The 26,925-nt window shown below is 45.2% G+C and overlaps 1 protein-coding gene across 3 annotated transcripts in view; it reads left to right on the top strand.

Moving 5' to 3' along the window:
• TERF1 (telomeric repeat binding factor 1) overlaps positions 1-26,925 on the top strand; it is a 372,906-nt gene that overhangs the window by 180,824 nt on the left and 165,157 nt on the right. For all 3 annotated transcript variants that reach the window (XM_078687148.1, XM_078687145.1, XM_078687147.1), the window contains exons 8-9: positions 20,439-20,498; positions 20,612-20,718. In XM_078687148.1, the coding sequence (XP_078543274.1) occupies positions 20,439-20,498; positions 20,612-20,718 (167 nt within the window). The remainder of the gene's footprint in view (positions 1-20,438; positions 20,499-20,611; positions 20,719-26,925) is intronic.

Raw genomic sequence — 26,925 nt, 5'->3', positions numbered from 1 at the left:
TTCCTACCCCCCCCCCCATTCCGCTTTTTTATCTGTACCCCTAATCATGCCTCCCCGCTCACTTCCACCCACTATCTCAGCTTCACACATTTCTAAACTCGGCCCTAACTCTTGGTCTATCCTCTACTCCTCCCATCTCTCCAAACATGGTAAGAAGAAATTCAAACATAAACTTCTCTGTCTCTACCCAGAAACCTTATTCGCTGATCACCATAATAGCCTTAACTCCTCCATTATCACCAACTACATCTTCTTCACCAAACGCACATCGAAATGGAAAAGCTTATCCCTCCGTCACCTCCCTATCACGAATTCCCACAATATCCCATATGGTCTGAAACTCTCCACCACTCCCTCCCCTTCCTTTCCGGGTGAAATTGATATCTCCATCTTCAAATCTGGAAACATTCTCATCCAGGCATCTGAAAATCACCTCCACATCTTTGAATCCTACTTCAGCTCGCTTTCCCAATCCCTCACACAAACCCTCAATCCTTCCATCCTTCCTCCTGAACCCCTAAACCCAACTCCTTCCATCTTAAGCCTTGCCCCCCTGTCGCCTCCCTTGGACTTACCCCATCCCTCAGCTCCCCCTTCACCCTCCATTATCTCCCCTACCCCCCTATCTCCTCTCCCTAACCTACCCACCCCCTCTTGTACACCCCACATCGCTACCCCTACCCAACAACAACATTTAACATCCCCTGACCCCATCTCCCTTACCAACACTGATTCCCTTCACCCTCTTCCACCTTTATCCTCTCTCACCATCTCACACTCCTCTTCACCCAATCAAGTTGATTTCTCTCAATCTCTACTTACCTCCCTCGCTCTCAACATTATAACTTGTTACGACACCGTTGTCTCCCTGTCCCCTAATGTCTCCCAACCCTTTAATGTCTCCCAGTCCTACAATGTATACGTCCCCCTTTCTTCCCCCTCCACCCATGACTCTCCCACCCCACCTATTGACTCCTCCACCTATTGACTCCTCCAAACTGCCAAACTCCCTTGATGCCCCCATGCCTACTCAGGCTACCTCTTTAACCCTGAATTCCCTATGCTCGGATACACGCTCCCCTCCTGTTGATCTCCTCCTGAACAATTCCCTCTTTCCTCCACCCCATACAACGCCCCAGTGATGCCCCCTGCCTCCCCCAATTACCCCCTTATATCCCCCCATTCTATTAACTTTCTCTCTTCTATTCTCCTACCTCCCTCTTACTCCCACTCCACCTCACCCTCTGCTGTACTTCATACTCTCTCCCCTCGATTAACCATCCCCCTCACCTCCCCTACAGCCCCCCCTCATCCCCCACCGACACCACCTTCACACACTCCTTCATTCGGCCTAACATCCCACAATACACTAGACATGCCAACCCCTACTGTCTCTCCACCTCATTCTACTTTATGTTCTCCTAAATTGAATGCCACTCGTAAACCTACATCCTGCATACCCCCTACCCCCAAAAATGATGCTCCCCCTCCCCCATTTCAATTCTCCTCTCACCCCTCCTCCAGGATTTCCCCCGTTCCCCCCCTGAACATCCCACCCCTCGATAACCGTTACCTTAACAACCTCCCGACAACTACTGATACTTTTCCCATCAATTCCTACTCAATTACTCCTTAAGGTCGAACTTCTCCTTTCATCCCTCGTTTTAGAATTCTCCTCTCTCAGAAACAATACCTCACGCCTTGTTAAATCCCTCTCCTCAGATCTTGTCCACACATCGACCGCCTCACTACACACCTGACCGTCGCTCATCGACACTCATCTCAATCCACCCACTTATAGACCTCATATTTGTATCACCAATACTGACACTCGCCCCCTCCCTGGTAACCACACTATCAGATCTAAACACACTGAACCCTCCTTAAGCGCCCCACCCTACAAGATCAATACGATCTCCCCTCCTCAAAGTGATATTTGCTCTATAACCTCGGGAGCTAACTTGTCTACGAACCCCCGTATATCTCCGCCTCTGCCTTATCCACTATCCCCCCTACCAGCCAATCCACTATTCCAGTTCTTTTAGGAATGAACAGACCCACCCCCTCTTCTGACCTCTCCTAGACCCCCCCAAATACTCAGACCTGTCTCTCCCGCCTTTGCCTCATTCACTATCTCCCTACTAGTCAATCCACTATCCCAGTTCTCTTAGGAATGAACAGACCCCCCCTCTTCTGACCTCTCCCAGACCCCCCCAACTACTTATACCTATCCCCCCCTGTCCCCCACCCCATTACCTGTCCCCTCTCCCCGCTGCTGTATGTTGATAAACTGCAAATCCGCCTCCTGCCACGCAACTGAGATTGCTGAAACCATTCTGAACCAAAACATTGACATCGCATTCCTTACTGAAACCTGGCTCAAAGCCCACTCCATCCCTATCCTCGACTTGCTCATTCCACCAGGCTACTCTATCATTAAGAAAGATAGAATCGATCAAATAGGAGGAGGCCTGGCCCTAATCTTTAAAGATGAACTTGACATCTCACTTATTCAGCTCCAAGACCCCACATCTTTTGAATACCTTTGCGCTGACCTCACACGTCCTGGCTTCCCCACAACTTGGCTACACACTATTTACCACCCCCCAGAAATTGCCTCCCCTTTACGGAAGAGATGACTGAGCTTATCATTCAAGCATCTCTCTCCCATTCCAAAAATCTTTTCCTCGGAGATTACAACATTCACTGGAACAAAACTGATGACCCTGCTGTCACCCTATTTAATGAAGCCCTAGACATCACTGACTTGACCCAACTTTGCCATGCTCCGACTCACTCTAAAGGTGCCACCCTTGATGCGATTTTGACGAGCAAGGATCTGGCCTCTCTCTCCAATATACTCCCTGTAGACTGGTCTGATCACCACCTTATCCTCTTCACCCTGAATAGCCCTACTACACGCCCCTCCACCGTGATCACTTTACCTATGAAACCTACTCGCAGCCTTCACCTCATTCCACCTGGCGAACTGGAATCTACAATCAAAACTCACTTACTTCTCCCCCCTCCCTCCCTTAACACTAATGACTTTACCGACCATTACAATAATTCCATTTGTGAAGCCCTCAACCTAATTGCCCCAATCAAACTTAAAAAACAAAAACACATCCCTCCCAGGTCCTGGTTCAATGCCGAACTTAACTATGAAAGGCGGACCCTCAGACAATCTGAACGTGCCTGGAGGAGTCAACCCTCCTCTGATAACCTGGCTCTCCTGAGAACTACTAGAGCCCAATACAAAAAACATATCTTCAACGAAAAGGCCTCCTTTCTCCGGTCTCAACTTGACCAGGTAGAAACCGCCCCAGAGAACTCTTTAATATCGTTAAAAAACAAACTACCTTTGGCCCTCCAAACTTAGCATCCTCTGTGAATAGATGCGAAGAAATCGCCAGCTTCTTTATGAATAAAATCAACAAATCCTCCCTATGCCATGGTCTGACCACCATGCCATCTTAAGCAGAATTACAATTACGGAGAGCCCCATTCACAGAGCCATCATCTCCAGGCCAGAATCGTTAAAGGTCTGGAAAGGTATAAATAAGACAGACTTAAAAAAGTTACTGGACGGTACTCACCCCACTTTAGCCACTGATCCTAATACTGCCTCTCTTCAACATCAGGACTGGCTAGGGTATGCTACTCACTCACTAGTACCTACTAAAACATTGTCAAGAAATAGGGCCACCCCTCGGCCCCATGGATCACTGACGATTTAAGGAAACCGAAACAACTATGTAGGAATAGGGAAAGGCATTGGCGAAAATCCTACAACTTAGAGAGTAAAGCTAGTTACAAGGAAATTCTCGCAACCTATCAATCTATGATTGTAGAGGCAAAGAAGAAGTTCTTTGCCGAACGAATTGAGAAGGCGAAAAACTCTAGTAAGCAACTTTATGAGATCTCAAGGCAGCTTGTTGGAAATGTTCCTGATTTAATACCTCCACCTTCCCAATCACTTTGTGATGCGCTCGCAAATTTCTTTTTTACAAAAGTAAACGATATATATCTAGCTTTCTCCTCTAAAATAGATGTCATCTTAAACTCTACTAGTAACATCCCTTCTCACCTTCTATTTACGTACTTTACTGATCTTATGGATGACCAAACAATGGAGATTATTACATCCATTAAAACTGGATCAGCTTTGGACCCCTGTCCTTTCAAAGTCCTGCCCCCGGTGATGGACTCTCTTGTTACGGTTATTACACAAGTTTGCAACTCCATGTTTAGATCTGGGATCTACCCCGATATACTGAAAAAGACTCTTTTAAAACCCCCCTTAAAAAAGCCGCTCCTGGATAAGGATGAGCTAAGAAATTATCGACCCACAGCGAGTCTCCCATTTCTAGCAAAAGTAGCTGAAAAAGCTATGAACCACCAGCTATCAGATTTCATCGAGAAACATCAGCTGGATAGTACCCAATTTGGATTTCGAAAATTCCATGGTACGGAAACAGCTTTAATTAAAGCAGCTGATGATATTGGAGCCATCCGGGATCAGGGAGGAACAGCTGTCCTGGTAATGCTTGATTTGTCCGCAGCCTTCGACACGGTCGATCATAAGATCGTGGTCGACCGTGTCGGAAAAATGGGTACTCAAGGGATTGCAAAAAATTTGCTCGCCTCATTTTTGGCTGGGAGAACTCAGGCGATTTCCCTGGGACCTTTTCAATCATCCTAGCTGTCATTGCCATGCGGGGTTCCTCAAGGCTCATCCCTAAGTCCGACACTGTTTAATATCTATGTGTCGGACCTGGCCAAAGTCATCAAAGCCCATGGTGTGAGCCTAACCTCCTACGCAGATGACACGCAGTTGGTTCTGGCAATAAATAGTGATGGAGACAAGGTGGCAAATCGTTTTCAAGGAGGTATGTTAGCAATTGGAGAGTGGATGGCCTCCAATTGTCTTAAACTTAACTCTGAAAAAACGGAGGTTGTCATCTTCGGACCACTCTCACCAGGCTGGTCCTCAGTCTGGTGGCCTTCATCCTTCGGAGCTCCCCCTAAACCGGTTTCTAAGGTGAGGAACTTGGGAGTGGTTTTTGATGAAGGCCTCAATTTTATGGCCCATGCTAATAAAACAGCAGCCATAGCCTGTCACAAACTTAAACTAATGAGGAAAATTATTCCTTTTTTACCTGACACTGCTGGAAAAACTCTTCTAAGCTCCCTAGTCCTATCCTGCCTGGATTATTGTAACAGTTTATTTGTAAATGCCCAGATTCGTGTTACTAATAAAATGCAAACTATACAGAATGCAGCAGCCAGACTCCTGTCTAGAACACCTACATTTAAATCTATCTCAGAAACAATAAGGAATTATCACTGGCTGACAATCCGTAATCGGATTAAGTTCAAGACTTTATGTATAGTCTATAAAGCACTCCACAATCAGGGACCGCAGTTCCTTAAGGATCAATTGATTCCCTATATTCCCACCAGACAACTCCGTTCTACCACCTTGAATCAACTAGTGGTGCCCTGCACAAAAACAGTTTCTTGGGGTGACCGTCGTTTTTTGGTTTCTGCTCCCAAGTTATGGAACACACTGCCACAGTCAATCAGGACAAGTCCTAAACTTTTGCTTTTTCGCGAACAGTTAAAGACTTGGCTTTTTAACCAATAATACCATAGCGGCACTTACTGAGACTTACGTAGTTGGTTTTTAACGCCGAAACGCCTATGGGTATTCGTTCGCGCTTAATAAATAGCAATAATAAATAAATAATAAATAAATAAACATCGAATTATCCTTCTCTTCCCCCCCTCTCTCTCGCCAACCCCCCCTTAACCAATGCATCCTCCCTAACATTCCTAACTCACTTTCACCCTCCCCTCCACCACATCTTGACCCCTCTCAGCATCCCTGCCCTCCCCCATCTTGATTCATCTCCATCTCGCTCAGGGCTCTTTTTGAAAAACAAGGCTGCATGGAGTGAATTTAGTCCAATTTCTGAAACCACGATCATTAACATCATTTCTAAACTCAAACCATCCTCACGCTCCAAAGACCCTCTTCCCTCCCATTTAGTTCAAGATCTTAAATTGATCATAGCCCCATTTTGGACCGACATCATCAACTCCTCACTTTCCACTGGCTGTGTTCCTGACTCCCTTCAGCTAGGGCAAATCTCCCCTATTCTTAAAAACCCCTCTGCTGACCCTAATGACCTTAACAATCTGCGCCCTATCTCTAACCTTCCTCTCTAAAGCACTTTTATTAGATAACCATATCAGCTCCTTCAATCTCCTCGACATTTTCCAATCTGGCTTTAGAAAGGGATGCAGTACCGAAACTGCTATGCTCAATATTACTGACGACATTCATTGCTCTCTAGACAAAGGTGAATCCACTCTACTAATCCTCCTTGATCTCTCGGCTGCATTTGATACTGTCCACCATCCCACCCTTCTTAATACCCTCAAAGATCGCTTTGGAAATGGTTCTCCTCGTGCCTCCAAAATAGATCTCAACAAATTAAGCTTGGTCACTGCCTCTCCAAACCTCAACCTATCTCACTCGGTGTCCCACAAGGATCGATCCTTTCCCCTACCCTAGTCAATCTTTTCATGGAACCACTCACCCTCATTCTCAAACAAGCCAAAATCAGTTATCACCTCTTTGCCGATGATACTCAACTTAACTACAAGATTAAATCCCACAAGGACATCCTTCACCTCAATGACACTCTGATGAAAGTCCAAACCTGGTTCCATCTCAACCATCTCAAACTTAATCCTATAAAAACAGAAATTATCCTTTGCACTCCCAAAAATAACCCCCTTCCCACTCAACTCTAATTTAAGGATATCACAGCACTTAATTGCACCCTCTCCACCTATAAATTCTGTCAAATCCCTAGGCATCAGCATCGACCAAAACCTTAATCTCATCCCCCACATTAAAAATGCAGCCAAAAGTGCTATTTTTACCCTTCACCACCTCAAAAAAATTAAACCTTTTTATTCCAGCTGATGAATTCAAATGTGTTGTACAATCACTTGTCCTTTCCAAGATTGACTATGGCAATGCCACTCTTGCTGGAACCCCTAAAGTCCACCATGCGCCGATCAAATCTGTTCTCAACCTTGCCGCCAGACTCCTTTCTGATTGTAAGAAATTTGACCATATCTCCCCTGTCCTCAAAAACCTAAACTGGCTTCCAATTGAAGGACGATCCACATATAAGATTGCTTGTATCACGCACAAAGCCCTTCACCAAAACACCCCTTCTTACCTTTCAAGCAAACTTCAAAAAGCAGGATGCTCTAGGTCCCCGAGGAGTACTAACTCCCTTACGCTGATCCCTCCTAAACTAAAACGTAAAAATACCCAATCTCGTGCATTCTCTGGTACTGGTCCGACGATTTGGAATTCTCTCCCCAAAGACTTTCGCTGCAACCCCTCTTACCGTCTCTTCAAAAAAAGACTCAAAGAACTTCTCCTCAACAAGCACTGGGGTTCCTAATGCTTTTGACTCTGACCCCGCTTATTACCGCCCCACTATGATTCACTTTTTACCCACCCCCTCTCCCTCCTTCCATTCTCTCACTCCCCTTCTCCACACCCCCTTCTCTCCCTAATGTCAACTCCCTTTTATCCCTCTTATTATCCCGTTGTTTTGCTGCCCCCCCTCTAGCATTTAATTCAAATTTTTACCTTTGTGAATTTTTCTGCACATTGTAAATTTGTTTATTATTTCTTAATATGTCTACCTACCTTGTAAAGCGCTCTGATACTCTTGGGTCCAGCAGCGCTATAAAAAACTTCCTAAATAAACTAACTGCAGCCTTCAAGGAAGCAGTGCTGGAAATTTTCCAGATGCTGCTGACTTCCTCTGGCATGCATTCGGGACCACGGAGCCTCAGGGCCCCCATATGAACATCCACAGGTGGGACTCTTCAGCTCGGACTGCTATCTCGGAACCCATAGTGAAGTCAGCCCAGACTTCCACTCCAGCCGCATTATCCACTTTAGATCCTGGCATGCTGATGCTGCTGTTGGTACTGGATCAATTGCAGTGTATTTCTTACCCCAAGGTTATGTTGATTGCCCCAGGCCTATCTTGCGATATGAAAAAACGAAGGAGCCCTTGGTGGTTGTGCAGCCAGACCTTCAGCCTCAATGCTAGTACTATCAGAGGATAGAGACCTTTTTCTCCTCCAATTGATGTGGTCCAGGGCATTCCTAGTGTCCCTTTCAACCATGATGATAAGGAGGGTGACAGTCTGCTCCCCCTCATGACATTGATGAATAGCTGGACTTAGACTTGCAAAATACCAGTGGGATAGATACCTCACCAGAGGCTGAGCTAGACTCACCACCTCACCGGCCAATTGAAGAAAGTGCCTCTGTTGCTGTAGTAGTGCGAAGAGGCAGCAGACATGCTGGACTTGCTGTTGCCTATTTTGGAAACCAAAGCAATGTTTGACTGAAATTCATCAACTGAGTCAAACTTCATCGGAGGCACTGTTACCATTAGGGACTCTCTCCCCCCTCCTGCCCTTTGGCTAAGTTATGCTCAGACCCTCTGGTCAGTCAGTTTGTTGTCAGATGGCTCAAGACAGCCCCTGCCATCCCCGATTTTTATTTATTAGACACGCTACAACTGAAAATCTCTTGGTGCAAGCATCCACACATAAAGTCTATGCAAATGCTTTTCCTTTGAACCCTCCTGGATAGGCAGTTGAAACATATTGATCTGAAGACAAGAGCATTCTTTGCTCAGTTAACCTGGTTTTACACTCTTTGAATGTGGCATTCCGTATGGGCTGGTACACCTATCTCTTATGAGACATGGCCAGCGAGACTTTGCTTTCCATTCCATAGGATCACATGAAGTCAGTTGCCCAAACAATACAGTACTGGTACAATGCAGCAAAGTATGTGTTGCATACAGGACTCCACAGACAGCAATAGCCATGTCATTGACACCTATGTAGTGCTTTAAAGGCACTCCCATACACGAATAACCAGCTTTCCAGGGGATTTTCAATTGTCCCTTTTGGACATACTCTTCTGTGGATCTAAACTGTTCAAAGAGAAGTCTGATTCTGCACAATTCAGATCTAATTGCACCACCGCTTGATCCCTAGGGTTATTGTCCCCAGCCAAACATTTCCACCGCTAGTCTTGAAAGCTTAGTGGCTACGCCAAAGGCCTATCTTTTCGGCAGCTTTAACCTTCAAACAGAAATTTCAGTACAGGGGGTTTGGTGGCAGTCAAGGCCATTCATTCTAGCAAACACAGCACTTTTCTAACTCTTAATCATCTGTGCCAGGGGCTCCCAGGATGTTGTGATTTGCCCTCCCAGGCGCACCGTCAAACATTGGGGGGCAGATTTCAGTATTTCCTCCCAGCTTGAAATCTATCACCTCAGACCAAACAGTTCTGCAAGTTGTTTCCACCGCTTCTTCCCCACACCAGAGTGTTTTTCCTGTCGACCCCTCATCTGTCTCGACACTGACTCAGGTCCTCTCTGCTGTTGATCCAGGGGACTAGAAAGTATCCCTGGACTTGTAGGATGCATATTTTTATATACCGGTCATCTTGTCCTACTTGTTGATCTCCTTGGGGTATCCCGGACACAGGAGCATTCAAGGCCTTTCCACTACCGAAATAAGTCTAGAATATTCAGGATATGACCCCGTCCTTTCAGGCTCTGTCCTTGATTTCCAGGATGGCCATTGGGAGTCTTGGGCTCCAGGCCTTGTGCCTCCTTCTCTTCCTGCACAACTGATGGCATACGCAGGCCCTGCAAAGGACCTTAGGATTTCAGTGGGCCCAGCTCAGGGGTTGCATCTCCACACTTGTGCACATTTTGCAGTAGATGGCTTGAGAGCTGATGTGGTGGCAGACGAGTGCCAACTTGCCGATTGACATGCTTCTCTCCCTTTCCCCACCTGAATGTGATAGTTATAGCAGGTGCATCGTAACTGGGTTGGAGAGGCCGCCTTGAGTGAGTAGTGATCTGAAGCTTCTGATATCCAGTGAAGAGCCATCTCCATATCCATCTTTTAGTGCTTCAAAGAATCCGACATTCAAAGGTCCTAACTGACAAAACAACTGCCATATACAACAATCATGGCAGTGTAGTGTCCTGTATCCTATGCACTACAGGTTAATACTCAAAGGCTTAACCTGGTCACCTAATGCAGCATCAACTAACCCCACCCTCCACATCTTTCATCCTAGGCATCTAGGTATTGGGCAACAACTTCAGGGTATCTTCCTGCTGTCTCTTCCCTGTTCAGGGCTCTAAAGGGACTAGGGCCAGAAATTCTGGCTCTGTAACCTCAGACAACAATGCAAGCATTTGCCTCAACAGGGATAGCTTCTCCTGGGCTTTACAGCACTACCACTCCTTGGTACTGTCCACCACAGAGTTCCAGGATGGAGATTGTTTCTTCTAGGACTAGAGGATTACTTTCCTGGGTGTGGCCCACTACGTTCTCGCAGGGTAGAGATAGTTGCACCTGGTGTTTGAGAATCTTTATTTCTGTTCACAAGGTACCTTTAAGAGTTGCCAGGTAGATAGCCGCTTCAAGGTGCAGCGCACCTCCAATTAAATATCAACAAGATGGTCAACCCTGGTACATCACCTCAACCCTAAAGTGCCAGCTCCTTGAGCAACTCTCCTCCAGTCTCACAGGCTAAGAATACTTGTCTGTGATGCTTCTAATTGGTCATTGGCCTGAGATCAGTACCAAGGTCCACTACAGTTCCAAGATCTGTGCTATGCCTTTCCTAGTCAACCTGCATCAGAAGAGAATATTGTTCTGATTCCAATGCCTGACACAAAAGTGACTTCAGCCCAACGCGCCCCCCCCCCCCCCAATCCCCATTGTTTCGCTACGAAATTATAAACGCTCTACTGGTAGTCATTCAGCCTGACTCTGAACCATTGCCTCTACCAGGCAAATGTACCAGCAGAGGCTTCATTATCTGTTTGTCTCTGAACAGGGTGCACCCCCAGATGTGGATACTGGTGGGAAGGAGGAGAGTTTTCTCCCCTTCACTATACAAGTGACAGATTTTACATGGACTAGCAAGAAGCTAGTGGGCTTGGAACCTCCAGTGAAATGGATTGTGACTCGCCACATGCACCACCAATGGAAGAGAGTACATCATTTGCCATAGTGGTCCAGTGGGAGGTGAGGTCCTGGATTTGCGGCTAGCTTTAGTTGAGACCAGAATAAAAGCCCTACTTAAATGTTGCTGCCTGGGACACACACTTCTCAGCGCCTGCTCCCCTTTAAAGAGGCTCTCACTGATACCTTGTGAGTACTTCAAAGCCATGGTTTGGCCACTGGGCTAAGCCTCACAGGCTGTCTCCTTTTGAGCCTCATTTTCTCTTTAAATAGTTGAACTTCAGTTCATTCCCCACAACTCCTCCGAGTAGGGAATTCAAGAGGATTTGAGGCTCTTGGAATGTTCTCCTCTGCTAGCCTGGGATTGAGATTAGTGAAGGACAAATTCAAAATGCTCCTGCGGTACTGAGTTTCTCCCTACCTTATGTTTAGGCTTTGGCTCTGTCATGGCAACTGCTTTCCTCCTCCTGTGCTGCGTGTCTTCTATCCTGGCATTTTCTGGTAGTGCCAACTCTTCCATCTGCGAAGACGTTATGGTGTCCTCGCTGTCAGCCATATTGAAGTTAGGCACCTCCTAGATGTGGTAAAGCTGAGGAGGAAAATGCAGAACATTTACCACTACCTGATAATTCAGGCGGCCCTGTAGGTGGTTATTTATGAGAAATATTATATATGACACTTTTTTTTTACTTCTTCCCAATACCAGATAGCTAAATCCTTCCCTTTAGAGTGATAACATGTTCTCTTCTATATAAGGGCTTAGATGTTTTTCTAGTCCAGTTGTGTTGCAATTATTTCTGCTACATTTCTCGCTCACTGGATCTCGTGGAGCCAGGTATGATTGGATAGCCATGATTTCTTACCCTCATTAGAGAGAAACCTAATTTCCTTATTGTTTGGGTTGGGTCATAACCTAAGGTTGCACCATTTCAGACCGATATTCATGGATATTTCAATTCCTGGCAGTATTGGGCTCATTTAGATCCAATTTCCTTCCCATTATTATTGCTTTCACTTCTTCTAGGGACTTCCACATTAACATAATTAATGACTCCTCCTACCCGATCATAGTTCAAGACCCAGGTGTACTGCCTGTTCGCATAAATATCCTCCATTTCAGGTGTGCCCTATCTATTATCGCTTAAGGGTCTATCCTGATCCTCACCCTGTGAATATCTTTACAGTTTTTGTCTGAACCTCACACTTTATTTGCATCATTATTCTCTTTGAATTATGTTTGTTTTATGTGTTAGTCTACTTTAGTCTATTTCCTCATTTTCTCTGGCTCAATCAGAATGAGAGTCCTGATTATGGTCCATATATTCTTCGAAGGAATTGAAACCTCAACCCTATCAGGAACCCTTTAGCAACTGTCTATATAGGAAATGGACTGTGTTGTTTTTGTCTTTTGGTACATGTTCTTGATCACTAGTAATGTTTATAAGAGCACCAATCATGTTTCTCAATGACCGCTGCGACGTCACTGATGTTTTTAGCAAAAATATTTATTTAAATATAACAGAAGTAACCATTTGGTTTATTGAAACTGACTTTGATATTATCAGTCCATGGAGCACTATAATTTTTTGCACAAAATATTTTCTTGCGCATTGCTAGACATTGTGTTCCAACCTGGAGTCTGGTACTGCCTCTGAGGGTAAGCGGCCCTTTCTTAGAACCAACAAGTCACTACAAGTGTTGCCCAGAAGACTAACGCTTGACACCTTCTGCCCCAGATCTTGTCTACTGTGAACTCTGGGAACTGGAAAGTGACTTTGGACTGCAGTATGTGTATTTTCATGTGCCCGTCCTGCAGTCCCGCAGACATTACCTTCAGTTTAAGGCTCTGTTTGTTATGATCCCATTAGGCCTCACCAATGCCCTACGAGTGTTCATGAAAGTGATGGCAGCAGTGACAGACCACCTTAGAGATCGAGGATACTAGTTTTCCCCTACCTCGATGACTAGCTGTTGAAGGCAGGCTCACCAGTCAGTTGTAGATAACCTCTAGACTATGGCAAACCTCCTGCCATCGTTGACATTCGCAAGCAGCGAATCTAAGTCCTTCCTGACTCCTCCACCGAGACTGCCATACTTTGAAGCTCTCTTGGATACAGTGCAGTTCAAGGCTTTCCCTCCGCCACGACGAGTCCAGGACATTCAATCTATGTTTCAGCCTTGGACTCCTGTCTCAGTGAGAGCAGCTTTGATGTTTCTTGGCCACTTAGCCTCCTATGCTCCTTGTCTACTACTCCAGGTTGCACATGTTTCCTCTACTACAAAATCTGAAGTTCTAGTGGGCACAGCATCCACTAAATCAACCCGAAACCATCAGGATTTCAAAGGAAACGGCTCCATCTGCAGTGGTGGCTGTATGAACGCAATTACCCAACTGCAGGCCCCTCTCCCTTCCGCACGCAGAGCTGACGGTGTTGAAGGACGTGTCACTACTGCTTTAGGGAGGTTATCTTGGGGAGCTGGAGATTAGAGTCGGCCCTGCCAAGTACACGCATCAGACATTAGACTAACACATTTAAGTGTGGTGGTCCGCATCACCGCACTGAAATGCGAAGTCACTCATTGTAAATGCTTATGCCTGTCCAGTGCTGTGCGCTGAGCACTGCCAGCTGTTATTATAATAACACTAGTGGCACAGGCATGGTGCGCGCTGCTTGGCACACTTCTTGGGAGCTGGGCTTTCTGAGCTGTCCCGTCAGCTAATAATTTGAGGGTCAGACAAGGCTACACAGCAGTGAATGGTTGTTTATGTTGTGTATGCTTTTTCATTGTGCGGGATAAACTTTATCTTCTCCGGGCATCTTGCCAATTGTCATTTCTTCATTTCCCCCAAGGGTACAGTATTTCTTAGCAATACAAGTGTTTTTTTCATCATTTACTTATTTATTGAATTCTTGTCTTGACAAGTTGCCAGTGGAACACATTGCGTAGTCGGCCGCACGATAACGGAAAGGCATTTACATGAAAACTGATTTCCATATTGTATTTACGCTTATCCTTGTAAAACAGTGTTGTATTATAACTTCGCAAAGCTGAATAATTAAGGTCTTAGTCTGGAATGTGTTCTGGCGCCTTACAGCAGTTTATTGTGTGACATTAATTCATTCATTTGGAAAGTTAAGCCATATAAAAGATGGCTAAAAATTAATTTTCCGTTTCTAATGTGTTATAGTAGAATTTAATCAATGACACGCATGCCAAGAATCAATTATGCAAAGGTAAGTATTATGTTATGTGGCATTTTATGTCATTAATACCATGAGTGATCTTAGAGTATTACATCTATATAAAGGCTTGGGATGGATGAACAGATGGATGAACAGGAAGTGATCCAGGAGTGTTTAGGTTAATCGGGAAAGCAGCAGAAGGTGGATTGAGATGGTGACTGATGGAAGGCATCCAATATAGCAATACAGGTTGGAAGTTGTTTTTATAATTTTTTTGTGAAATTTTCATTTGATCACTTTGGCCGATGCGTACATACATAAAGCGGCTATAAAAAAACACAAATAAAGAAGAATGATACATCAGGAGTAAATCACATCACTCGCTAATATGCTTATCCTTCGTTTCCAGACTTCAGTATTACTCTTCACTGCTTAATTTTACTCCGAAGAAAGTGTCAATCATAGTTGTTGAACTGTCACTCATAATTAAACTAAAATTATAAAAAATGTCACACATAGCAATCTGTAACCTTGGCAGCTATGTAAAGTACTCTGGTCTTCTACAAAAATCTAGCTTCATATCAATCTGTTAAGTTTGCAGGCTATTGGCTAAGGGGCCGATTAGGGTGGCGGTGAATCCACATCCTCCGGGCCGGTGGAAGCCACCGCCGGCCTGGAGGATGCGGATTCACCGCCGCGGACATTGGAAACACCCACCACCACATTAGGTTTGCGGTGGGATCAGCGGCGGACGGCAGGTCCGTCCACGGCTGATCCGCGGTGTATGCTGGCAAATATGGTGGCGGTGTCTGCAAGACACCGCCAGCCATATTAGGATGCAGGCGGAAACATGCTTTTCCACAGCGGCTTTTCTGCCGTGGAAAAGCATGTGGTCTTTTGTGTTTGGGGGCACGTTGCGGACCCCCAGGGTGTCGGGGGTGGGGGGTGCACATGGGGGGTACCTATGGTACCCCCCAGCATTTACATGCACAAAGCGGCAGGCAATGTAAATGTAAAGCATGCATTTTAACCTTGAGGCGGGTGCTGCTTTAAGCAGCACCCGCCGCAAGGTTAAAGATACGGATGTGACCGCCAGGGTGGCAATCACATCCTAATTGCACGGAGGGACCGCCGCTGCCCCTGTGAACGGTCCCTCCACCTCGGGGGTGGCGGACAGACGCAGGTCCGTCCGCCATCCTAATAGGCCCCTAAGTTCTGAAATCCTTCCTGTCATCCATAAAGGGGAGGGTGTGCAGGATCCCGTGGACAAAACCATTGCCACATAGTACTGCAATAAACAGGGCAGAATGGCATGATCGGTTCTGTGCCAGAAGGCTTTGCACCTTTGGAGATGGATGGAACATCCGGGCATTTACCTGATCGCGAACCAGGATCATTCAATGCCAGAGTGGACGAGCTAAGCAGGCAGCGTCTGACAGACCACAAATGGTAGCTACATCCGGCAGTGGTGCAGGTCAGCTTCCATAAATGCAAACCCTGGCTAGATCTTTTTTTCACTGTCCAGAAGATGCAGTTTTAAAGGTTTTGTACGTCAGAGTTTCTTAAAGAACTCTCTCTAGGAGATGCATTCTGGTTGGAATGGAGCAAGGACACCTGTACGTCTTACCTCCTCTGCTCCTCTTTCCCAGACTCCCAGTGGCCTCTGATTGGGCCAAGAGAGTGTAGTCCTAGCATGACCATCAGTCATCTGATCAGGCAACCACTTTGTGAGGGTCTTCTTTCGCGGCATCAGACCCAAGTCCTTCACCTGAACTTGTGCAATCTACACCACCATGCATGGAGATAGATTGGTAGCAGTTTACTATTTTTGATCTGCCATCTGAAGTGGTGGATGTCATCCTCACAACCAGGCATTGTTCACCTTCCTGTCCATTTATACCAGGTGCTGGGAGACATTTATGGCCTCTGTGGTATCTGAAAGATTGTAATCTTTCAGCCAAATTGTTGGATGTTTGATCAGTCCGTTTCACACGATGGTACGGAAGAAAGTGGTGTGAATGGAGTCACTACTGTCTGCTCTATAGTGAAAAAGCACTACAGGATAGCTAGACGCAATTAAGAGTGGCATAAACCTTGGTGGTCTTTTGGTTTACGCGGGTATTTAAGCCACTCCCCTTGATTGCGTCTTCACTTGCCAAACATCCTAGTTGCTGATCGATAGCGTCTCCAGCCGATTCTGTCTTGGCACATTTCCTATGTCGAAGAACCTTGAGCTCCTGTCATATCCGAACCCTGCTGGTGCCATAGGAGAAGCTCTTGGGGGATTAGCTAGCTGTCACTTGACGTCAGCTGCCTTCACCAACCTGTTGGGTTGGTGTGCTGGCTCCCATCACCCAGCTGCGTATTAGTCTTTCAGCTGCCGCTGGCGACCCGCTGCTATTGGACTCATGCAGCGCTACCGCGCTGCATCCCGGTAACCTATTTACGATTGGCACAGTTTACTAAAGCTGTCTGGATTAAAAGTAAGGGATCCGTCTGTTTGTGTGTGCGTACCTATACTGTATTTTATTGGTTAACTGTGACATTCTGTGCTAACGGATATAACTATGTTATGATGAATATTCTGGTTGATGTACTTTTCTGGAATTAGCAGAATACCTGCATTTATTACTATTATTATGATGAGAAGTACTGACAACCATCATGTGCAGAGAGGACTTATACATTATGGAAACAGGTTTATTGGGGCTATACAGACGCGGAAAGGTGGGAAGCACCACTAACCAATTCATAGACCCAGCATTACACATAGCTAAAAGACCCATTGCAATAAAGTGTAAAGGTGCGCACCATCCTGGACTACCTTATTGGTATGCAGCCTCCCTAAAATGGGGTAATGCTGTGTCCCCCTTCCTTGACCTGTCTCCTCCCCTGTTGTTTCTTGGTTCGCACATAATGTCTGCAGTCGTATTATCCTACTGTTTAAGTTTTGCTTAATTACTTAACTCTCATTTTGATATTGGCCCTAAGGATCTCGCCAAGAAGTGCCGCTATGCCCATATATTATTTGTGCAGTAATCTTGATTGTTTGTGACTGGTATGATCTGCCGGTTGTAATAGTGTTACAAGTTTGTTGATTTATGTAATGTTTTGTACCAATACCTTCTGGCATGCTTGATGCCATCGTTAAGGGTATCAGGACTCTGTGTGAACCTGCAATGTGATGTAGATTGTCACCAACTACTATAATTGATGTAATACTGTCTGCATTGATCAAAATCAATAAAATTAGTTTAAAAAAACTATTGATGAGACGTATCATCCCTTTATTGGCAAAATAAAGGAGTGATTTTCATTAACTCCTTTTGCGATCAACTCTGCATTTACAGTAAACAGCCTATGTAGTGCATGTGAGTGATTCTTAGAAGTGCATGATTGTGTTTGTGGGGGTATGGAATGAGCATTTAGTTAGAGTACCTGTATCTCGTTTGTCACATTCTAGATAACACCAGTGAGACTGATTCATTTTATCTGTGGAAACGCATACCGAATCGAAGACAAGGCTGTTTGGGAGGCACTTCCTGTCCTCCGTATCTCCACAGGCTGACGTTTGTTTTCTCCACTCCCCATTCCCTTGTGTGCACTTGTTATGGGGACCAGTACCAGTACCAGTACCTAGTTCTGAGAGAGCGCCATGGGGAGTGGTTGGACTACTACGGGTCATTTCTCCTGCCGGCTTGAGTTGTTACGTTAGTGTTGTAGATAGTACATATCTGTTGGTACTAATCGATAGGACACCTACACCTTTTTCCTGAAAAACTGGTGCTGAGTACTCAAGGGATCTTCTTGCCTGAAGTTGTTACTCCTTTGCACGTCATGCAATCTATCACCCTGCCAGCGTTCTTCACCTTGACCCCCATCTTCCGCCCTTTGAAAGAGGGGTAGAGGCTCCATCAGTCTTTTGCCAGAAGGGTTTTTAGCTTTTATGTTGATAGTACCAAGGGCCATTGTGTGGACAATAAGTTTATTTTGTGTATTTTGGGGCAGAAAATGCGAAGGCTGCCCTGAAGGAGACCCCGTTGAGGTGTATTAACCACTACATTAAGATTGGCTTTTGCTAAGAAGCAGCTGGTGGAAGGTTTGAGAGCCGTTCCGCCAGGGCTGAGAATGCTACCTCTGCGTTAGCACATGGAAGTCAATCATTGACGTCTACATCGCAGCCTTGCAGATAGTGGTGCATATGTGCACAAAGCACCAATGCGTTGACAGCCAGGTCCAGCAGTAATGACATTTCGCCCGCTCTGTACTGCAGGACGTTTTGGTCAGTGTCCACACCCCTAGACCCTCGATCTTGGTAGATACTGCTTTTGTATCTTTTCTAAAGATGAAGAATCTGCAATTAGGCGTATTCTTCAGAGGAATAAGTTGCTTACTTCTAGTAACGTTTTATCTTGTGGATACTCTAACTACAGATTCCTCACTGTCCTACTTACCTCCCTGTTCTGTGGAAGGGTCTTTTTTTTTAAAAGTCTAGCTGCACACTTGTACCACAATTGTTTTGTGCTCTGCGTCCAATGGTGCGTAAGGAGTCGATCAAGAAACTGGTGTTCGGGCACAGCAATGGGGCCTATATGCAGCTCCACTCTGTCACATAAGGGGAGGAATGAGGTCCATGTGGTGCCACACAACAGCATTTAGTATAATTCAAAAAGGCTGTTACAGAAACATGCCAATCCAATCTAGCACCTGAGAAATATTCTAAAGGTGAGGAATTGCGGTAGAGCATTCACCAGAAAGAACTTTTACCCAAAGATAAATAATTTGTTCTTTAGGTTTGTTGTGTGCGAGGCCATCTCACTCTGCTGGATGAACCAAATTTGTGATGGGGCTGGTGCTGTTTACCCTATTATATCCTTTTGTGATTTCAAATTAAATATTGTGCAGTGTGCACCTAGTAGATGTGGAGCCTTTTCCTACTTAGTTAAAACATTGCTATTCTTTTCCCTAGCTCTGTTAGTGTTGGCAATGCTTGTCCCTTTCATCAAACTGTAAATAAGGCCTTAAATCTGAATGCAGACTGTTTTCTTAGTCAAGGTCTGTGAAATCTCATGCTTCTAAGACTGAGGAAGGCCCATTTTCAGTCTTAACAGCTTGGCAGTTTATTGCCTCATAAGTAACTTCAGTCTGTAAAGACCATTTTCTTCACCGCATGCATTTTTCATGCCCTAATTTATTTAACGACTTATCTCTTAAAGTATTTTTCCCAATCGTGTATCCCAGTCCCGCTTTACATTGCTACCTTGTTTACAAAACAAGGTTCTCAGCACCAGGCTAGATACTGCTGCTTTCTTAGGCTAACTTCCCATTCATCCTGACTGAATGAGTTAGCAGTCACCCTGCATCCTCTCACTTGATCAGCTTCCACCTCTCCATTTGGTACACTAACAGTTGTTCCCAACTTGCCTAAAATAAAGTAGTAGTCAACGCTACATCCTCTGTCAGCTTCTCCTCGACTGAGATGGTTAGGCTCTTTCTATAAGGGAAGGTCCAGACCCCACCTCTGCTGTCATTCATCCATGTGTTCTGAAAGATTCAGGTTGTTAAGCTCCTTCCTTGTTCGAGGTTTTGTGAGCCCTAATTGGAATGAGGACATGCTTGGGCTGGGAAGATTCACCCTTTCTTTAAACCAGGCTCTGTTCCTTTCTGCTTGTTCCTGAGCCGGGATAGGGAAGGGAAAATGCCATTCTCGCCTCTTTTATGCTGAAGACTGAAGAGAGGTTATGAGTGTTTACTGAATTGCTTCTGATTCCTGTATTTGAGAATCCAGCCGGGGCCTTAGAGTCATAAGTACATTGAAATTGTGTGCATGGCTGTAGGGTTGTCTGTCTTTCAGGTAGCCTACTTCCTTTCCTTCTATCTTTCACCACTGTCCTGCCTGTGGGAGTATGTGTAACTGTGACGCTGTGTTCTCTTTGGTGCTTGGAGGTTGTGTATGATTGGCATATATCTAGAGGCGAAACCTAGTTTCCCCGCTAAGTGTACCATTTGAAGGTAGCATGAGGCTGCACAAGGCTTTAAAACATTAAACTGAGAATGTTAACACGTTTAATGCCTATGAAGAAAAAAATGTAAGCCCTTAGTTTTCTTATCCTTAGTTTGCTCTTGTTTTGTCAAAAGGAATATCATGGAAGAATCCAGTTTTGAAACTGAGTTACTGAAGAACGACTACCAGTTAAGGTAAAATAGAGTATAATTGAACTTGTTTTGATGTAGATGATCATAATGACTAAGAAAAATTGATTATGATTATGGGGCTGCTGTTGATTTTTGTATTGCTTTTCTTTGCTCAGAGACCACAAACGTCTGATTTCTACAGAAGTTAAAAAAGAGTCCAGCCAAGAGCAACAATGTTCTTTCAAGAATCTATCGGCCAAAAGTAAAAAACATGATCGTAGAAGTAAGGATTATCTTAAAAAATATATTTTAGCGGTGTTTATTTATCACATCTAATGTTTTTGTATTGATTTTGGTTTGAAAAGAAAGTGCCTGATTTTTCTTGAGATTGATTAATTATTTAAAGTGTTTAGGTAATGGGGACTATGGAGACTTGGAACAGGCAAAATTAGATAATGCATTACCTCCAGAAAGCAATAGTGTTTGATTGCAAAGCAATCTCTGCTTTCTTATTATTTGAAAGGTACAAAATCAAAAATGTGTAAAATTACTTGCTGATTACCTTTATCGCTCCAGAGCCGAAGCTTCTCCGCTCTGGAGTATGCCAGCACCCAGACACCAGTTGAAACTTCTGTTGGAGTAAGCCTGAGGACAGAGCAGAATTGGAAATGGGCCTAGAAGGAATGAAGATTATCATTGGGTATCATTGGGTAATCTAGGTATGACCCCTTCCTCTTTCTGCACCTCGCTGTTTGACGATATACCCCAACATTACCTGCTTTGACTCTAACTCGGTCTGCCTCACAGAGTTAAAGTGCACCACACCTGAAATGCTGTATTCTATATTATTATCTAGCAGTCGCGAACATCATTTAATTTGTGTTACTCCATTGACCAAATGTTTCATCCAAAGTGTAGTTAACTCTTTTCTCCCACCTGCAGTCTATAATGTTAGAAGAACATCAGCTGAACTACTTAAGTTGCTACTTGACAGTTTTGCGAGATTGATATCTCTTAGACCTCCTTCCAGGCTATGGCATGTTACCTGCTGTCCTACCTTAGTCTTTTATGGGTCTTCCCACTTCTAATAAACTGTTAGCAGCAGTAGTATACTGGTAGAAACATCCAGGAGCAATATCTTTTTTCTAGCTGACATAATGTTAAGGAGGAAGACTATAAAACGCATGTGCCATTTAGAAAAGCCTAGTAATGATCATGAACACACCAAAGTTTTAAATACAATAGTTGATCTTGGGGGGAAAAAGCATTCAAGGAATCGGACTCTAACAATACTTCCTCCAATGGTTTGAAGAATGCAACCTCTGGCACCTATTAAGCCAATTTTAGTTATGAAGGAAGGTAGAACTGACAGTTTTAGACCTTCTTGGACATTTTCTGCTTCGTAAGAGGTCTAACCTTAGAACTTAAGGGGTAGAAACGGCTAAACCTTTTCCTCAAGCGACCCTGCAGAAATTGTAGAATGATGACTTGCTGGCAGCCTTAGGACTGTTTGGTCCTGATGAAAGCGACCAACTCCTTATGAGACTGTAGGAACATTGGTAATATATATATAGACCTGTGGATGAGAGTGACAGTTGCTTACCTTAACTTCCCAATTTTTTAGTTTAATCTTATTGCAAGGAACAATTATAAATTAAATAGATGTTTCCACTTTACAATGTTCATTTGAGTACTTACAAAAGATCTCTGCTGAGAGTGTCTATATTGGCCCTTACCTGGCAAGAAGCTACTTACGTGGACCATGTGAGTAGTACACCAGAAGATTAAACCTACCACATAAGTGGGCGAAGGGCTCGCTTCTTGTTTGTTAAATGATGCTCATCACATTTGGTTCAATAAAAACATTGGCTGAACCAAAATAGCTCTAGGCATTGTCCAGGATAATTAGGCCCATTATATTTTTGTTTGGGTGATGTGTAGACTGGAGAACATGTATTCCTCTTGCTTCATCTAGTACTGTTATAGCTCTGTGACCTCACCAATCTGTCATTGCGCCATTGATGAAAGAATGCTGACTGATGCTTTTATATATAAATTTAGGGTGGGCTCTGATTATATTCTGTGGATCCATTGTTTCCACACCTATCCTTTTTCACAATATTAGGGGAGTATGTTTGCACAAAATGTTTAAGGATAAAGTGGTCCAACATGGCAGACACACTTTAGGCCAGCTCCGCCAGCCGATGACCAGCCGAAACCGAGTCAGTTGCTGCCTAACTATCACAAATCGCTTTTGCAGACGCGGAAATAACGAAGACGTGCCCGATGGTGTTTTACATGGCAAAGCGGCAGTGCCCTGGAGCCCCATCCTGCAGCGAAGTCGGTGCCTATGATCCGCTGCCGGGGATCGGCCGCAAGGTCCGTGCAGGGCAGGAGACGGAGGTGTCAGACCAGGAACCCAAGGACCTGCAATTCGCTCCGGTTGAGGATCGGAGGTGAGAGGGATCTTGAGGGATGAACCATCGAGGCCCTACATGATTCATGGACAGGCTAGGACACCCGTTCGCTGCGGGGGGCCTGCTGAGACTGGACCCGGCATGGCGCAGTGAGTAAGGCCTATCTGCTGTGGTTCTAGGCCGTGGCAGGTGGTAACGTAGATTACACACCAGGCGAGGCTGGCCAGAAATCCTAGACTGCCAAGAATTGAAGTGACGAGCTGCAGGATCGCAGCGCAGGAGCTTCTGCTGCTGGGTCCAGCCGGGCGCGCTGACACAATGGCGCTGGCTGGCCCAAGGAGGAGTAGGGTCCACAGGAAGCCTGCAGTGAAATCACTCCTGGCCTACCAAGGTGCGATCCATTAATAGCGTCCCCGCCTAACCGTATATATTTCATCAGGGCGCGGGCGCAGCAGAGATGTGGTGCCCAATGGGGGGAGGGGTTGTCGTCTTGCGCTCACAAAAGCAGCCGGATTAAGTTCAGGTGCAGCTTGTGGCATGATGGGTCCTCCCCTGGCCTATAGTGATCTCCTTCAGGAAAAGACAAATCCTACCATCTAGTATCTGGCCAGGATTGTTGGCAGAGCTTTAAATACGCAGGAGCATACAAATCCACTGATTCACCATGACCAAAGACGAGACAGCCAGTGGGCCCGCCTTAACAAAGCACCATGGACCGCTACAAAGGGACTTTGGCCAAGGCTACAGATGCTGAGGGTGGCTAACAAAGAATCATGATATTACCAGCCTGCACTACATTGGTCTTGCAGCAGCGTCAATCTTTGCAAGCAGCCAAGGCACGCCTGCGGGAGCTTAAAATCACGTACTCATTCCAGTTCCTTGCTTGTTTACGAGTCGTATACAATTCTCGTACTTTGTTTTTCAATACACCTGCAGCAGTTTTTAACTGGACAGATGAACAAATAAGAACTAATCCACACACCCCGCAACACCGTGACTCAGACTCGTCATCTGGAGAATCCCATTGCATGCACCCATATCCACCCGTTGGGGTGGATATGGTTTTCCATCCGCGGCAGTTGCTTAAATTGTTCTGAGGTGTTGGTCTGGGAGGAGAGGAGAGGGGTGTATGGTTTGTGGGGTTCTTTGTTTCAACCCAATGCCTAGACACTGATATGCTAGATAGGCTTTCCATTATGCGACTTCAATTTTATGACCACTCATCACATGTCAATGCCATCACAAGCAGATAAAATCTCACAGGGTAAAATGCGAATAATGAGTTGGAATGTACGGCGTTTGCTAGGCAAAATCAAGCAGGGTGCGATACTCTGTCAAACAAAACTGTCTAAAGCAGACATACTGCTACTGCAAGAGACGCATCTTATGGGCACCAAGACACCCTGCCTAGCCCGCTATGGTTACAACAAGTATTCCTTGCAGGGTTTACATGGGGCTCCAGGGGGTGGCCATACTAATACATCACCAAATTCCATTCATAATCTCACGCCGCTGGGTAGATCCAGTCGGGAGATGTATCATCGTGCAAGGTACTCAATATGGGCAACATATTTTAATTGGTAGTGTTTACGCTCCTCTTCTAATCAGAAGTAGGGGAGATGGAATATTGATCCATTCACTTTCCAAAAGATATAGTCTAATCACAGGAGAAAGGATCACTTGTCCTGATCAACCTTAGGTATACAGGATGGGGGGGGGGGGGGGGGGGGGTTGAAGTCCCAATATTAAGACCCTCAGGCACGTGATGGGTGTGGTGGTGTCTTAAGCGGTATATCTTGATTCTCCGCTTATAATTCACGTGTGTGCATAATCATTAGGTCTATTAGGTTATGCAGCCTCCACCAGGAGGTTGTTACCCAAGGTTGGTGCAGTAGTGAGCCAGAAATAAAGAATTCGTTAAAAAACCGAAAACCAGGGAGTCAAAATTTTTTATTAGGTCTGGTTTCGGGTCTGGTAAGCTCAATTATAGTGCATCTTGTTAACTGGATAATGAGTTGTAGTTGCACTTTGAGTATCGAATAATAAAAATAAAAACTGGTGACAGGAAGTTAAAAATTGGTCGACATGTTTCTGCCTCAATAGCCTGTGTTCTAGGACTTACGGGCATTCATCAGGACCGTGAAGTAACGTGCAAAAAATGTGTTAAATATAGTGTCAAGAAGTGAAAGGAAAGAGGTTATTGACCTGTTCCTATGTCTTGGAGGTCTTATGGTACCTCGCGCATTATTTTTGCACACTTCCTTCAGTCGGTAGAGATTTTGGAGCGGGCTATTGCGCCTCGTCCTCAGCTTGCTTGTGTGCGCGCTGCTCTGCTCGTACCGAACCGGAAGTTCCGCCCCACTTACTCAGACCTTTATTGATTGCTTGGAGGTGACTGGAATAATGTGATAAATATTTGTTGATCTGGGCGGCCCTCAAGGGCTATGGAGAGGCCCAGGGAGTCAAAGCTTCATTCCCTCACGAACATGGTTGGTTGGGTTGATACTTGGAGAACACTCTACCCACAAGATACAGACTATACATACTACTCCTCAGTACATGAAACCCTATCGAGACTAGACTATATGTTTATACCAGAGAATTATCTCCAAAGAGTATTAGAGGCCCTAATTCTGCTCGGGAGTTATCTAGTCATTCCCCAATCACGATGCCACTATCAATAGACCCACATCACCACCTATTCCAGTGGAGACTTTCCCCCTGGCATATGCAGGAGCAGAAATACTGGTCGCACATTCGTAAGGCAGTAGTAGAATATTTCACCCCCAATTCAGAAACAGCTCCATCCCTTGAAATATTATGAGAAGTCGTGAAACCCACCATACGCAGGATAGATATTAGTTACACCACAGCAGAATGTCCTCTCCAGACGCATAAGCTTGCACGTTTAGAAGCCCACATGATGATATTAGAGGTACAGGGACGGGACGGCGACACACATACAACTCATAGAAACCTATGGCTTACCCAACAACAGTATCTGAGTGAGCTGCTGGACGAGGCACGGCTCACATGGTTGGCATCCCAGAGCAGAATCCATCAGTGGGGGGACAAATCTGGCAAGTTACTTTGCCGCCTATGTAGACAAGCTCTGACATTCACTCATCTCCCTCCTATTTGCGATGCACAAGGGGGAACCCTCACAGACCCGACCGACATTGCGTGTAACGTTGCTCACTTTTATGTGGAACTATACAGGAGAAGCCATACGCATCTCGTTAATAGAGAGCTTTCTCGATGATCTAACACTACATGCTATATTAGATGACACACGAAAGTCCCTCTATATGCCCATTACATTAGAAGAACTAACAGCTGTATCAGAGTTGCAAACGGGCCGAGCCCCTGGCCCGAACGGCTACCCTAGCGAATTCTACATGGTGTATGTAGACCAACTAAGGCCTCCTCTCCTCAACACAATTTAGAACACAATTTAGGAAGCATTTAAAACCATGTGGTTGCCACCAGACTGCTTGCATGCTGAAATAGTGTATTTTCCAAGCCTGGCAGGCCACCTGAACATCACACCTCCTATCCCTCTATATCCCTTCTAAATATTGAGGTGAATATACTCTCCAAAATCCTTGCGAATAGACTCATACCACATAGGTCAGACCTAGTCCACCTAGATCAAGCCGGTTTTATGCCTCACCGCTCGACCCGCCATAACATTAGAAGAGCCCATAACGTGATAGCAGCAGTAGAGCGCCTAGGCAGACCTGCTGCCCTGTTGCTGGCAGATCTGGATAAAGCCTTTGATTATATCAGCTGGACCTACTTATGTGCTCTCATAACAGGCTATAACTTTGGCACATAGCACTTATGTACCAATTTAACTGCACCAGTTTGAGTAGCAAGCAGTATTTCGGCTTCCTTCCCCATTGGACGTGGGATGTGGGAGTGCTGTCCCCTGTCCCCCCTCCTCTTTGCAATTGCCATTGAGCCTTTGGACATATGGGTCCGGAAAGATGCGCTGATCGGGGGATTTGAATAGACAGTGAATATATCAGATCGTATTGCACCATACGCGAACTATATGCTATTCTTCCTCA

This window comes from Lissotriton helveticus, chromosome 4_1, assembly GCF_964261635.1.
Source record: "Lissotriton helveticus chromosome 4_1, aLisHel1.1, whole genome shotgun sequence".
NCBI classification, from domain to species: Eukaryota; Metazoa; Chordata; class Amphibia; order Caudata; family Salamandridae; genus Lissotriton; species Lissotriton helveticus.
The sequence above is the reverse complement of the archived record's forward strand: the minus strand, read 5'-3'. Positions and strand labels throughout refer to the sequence as shown.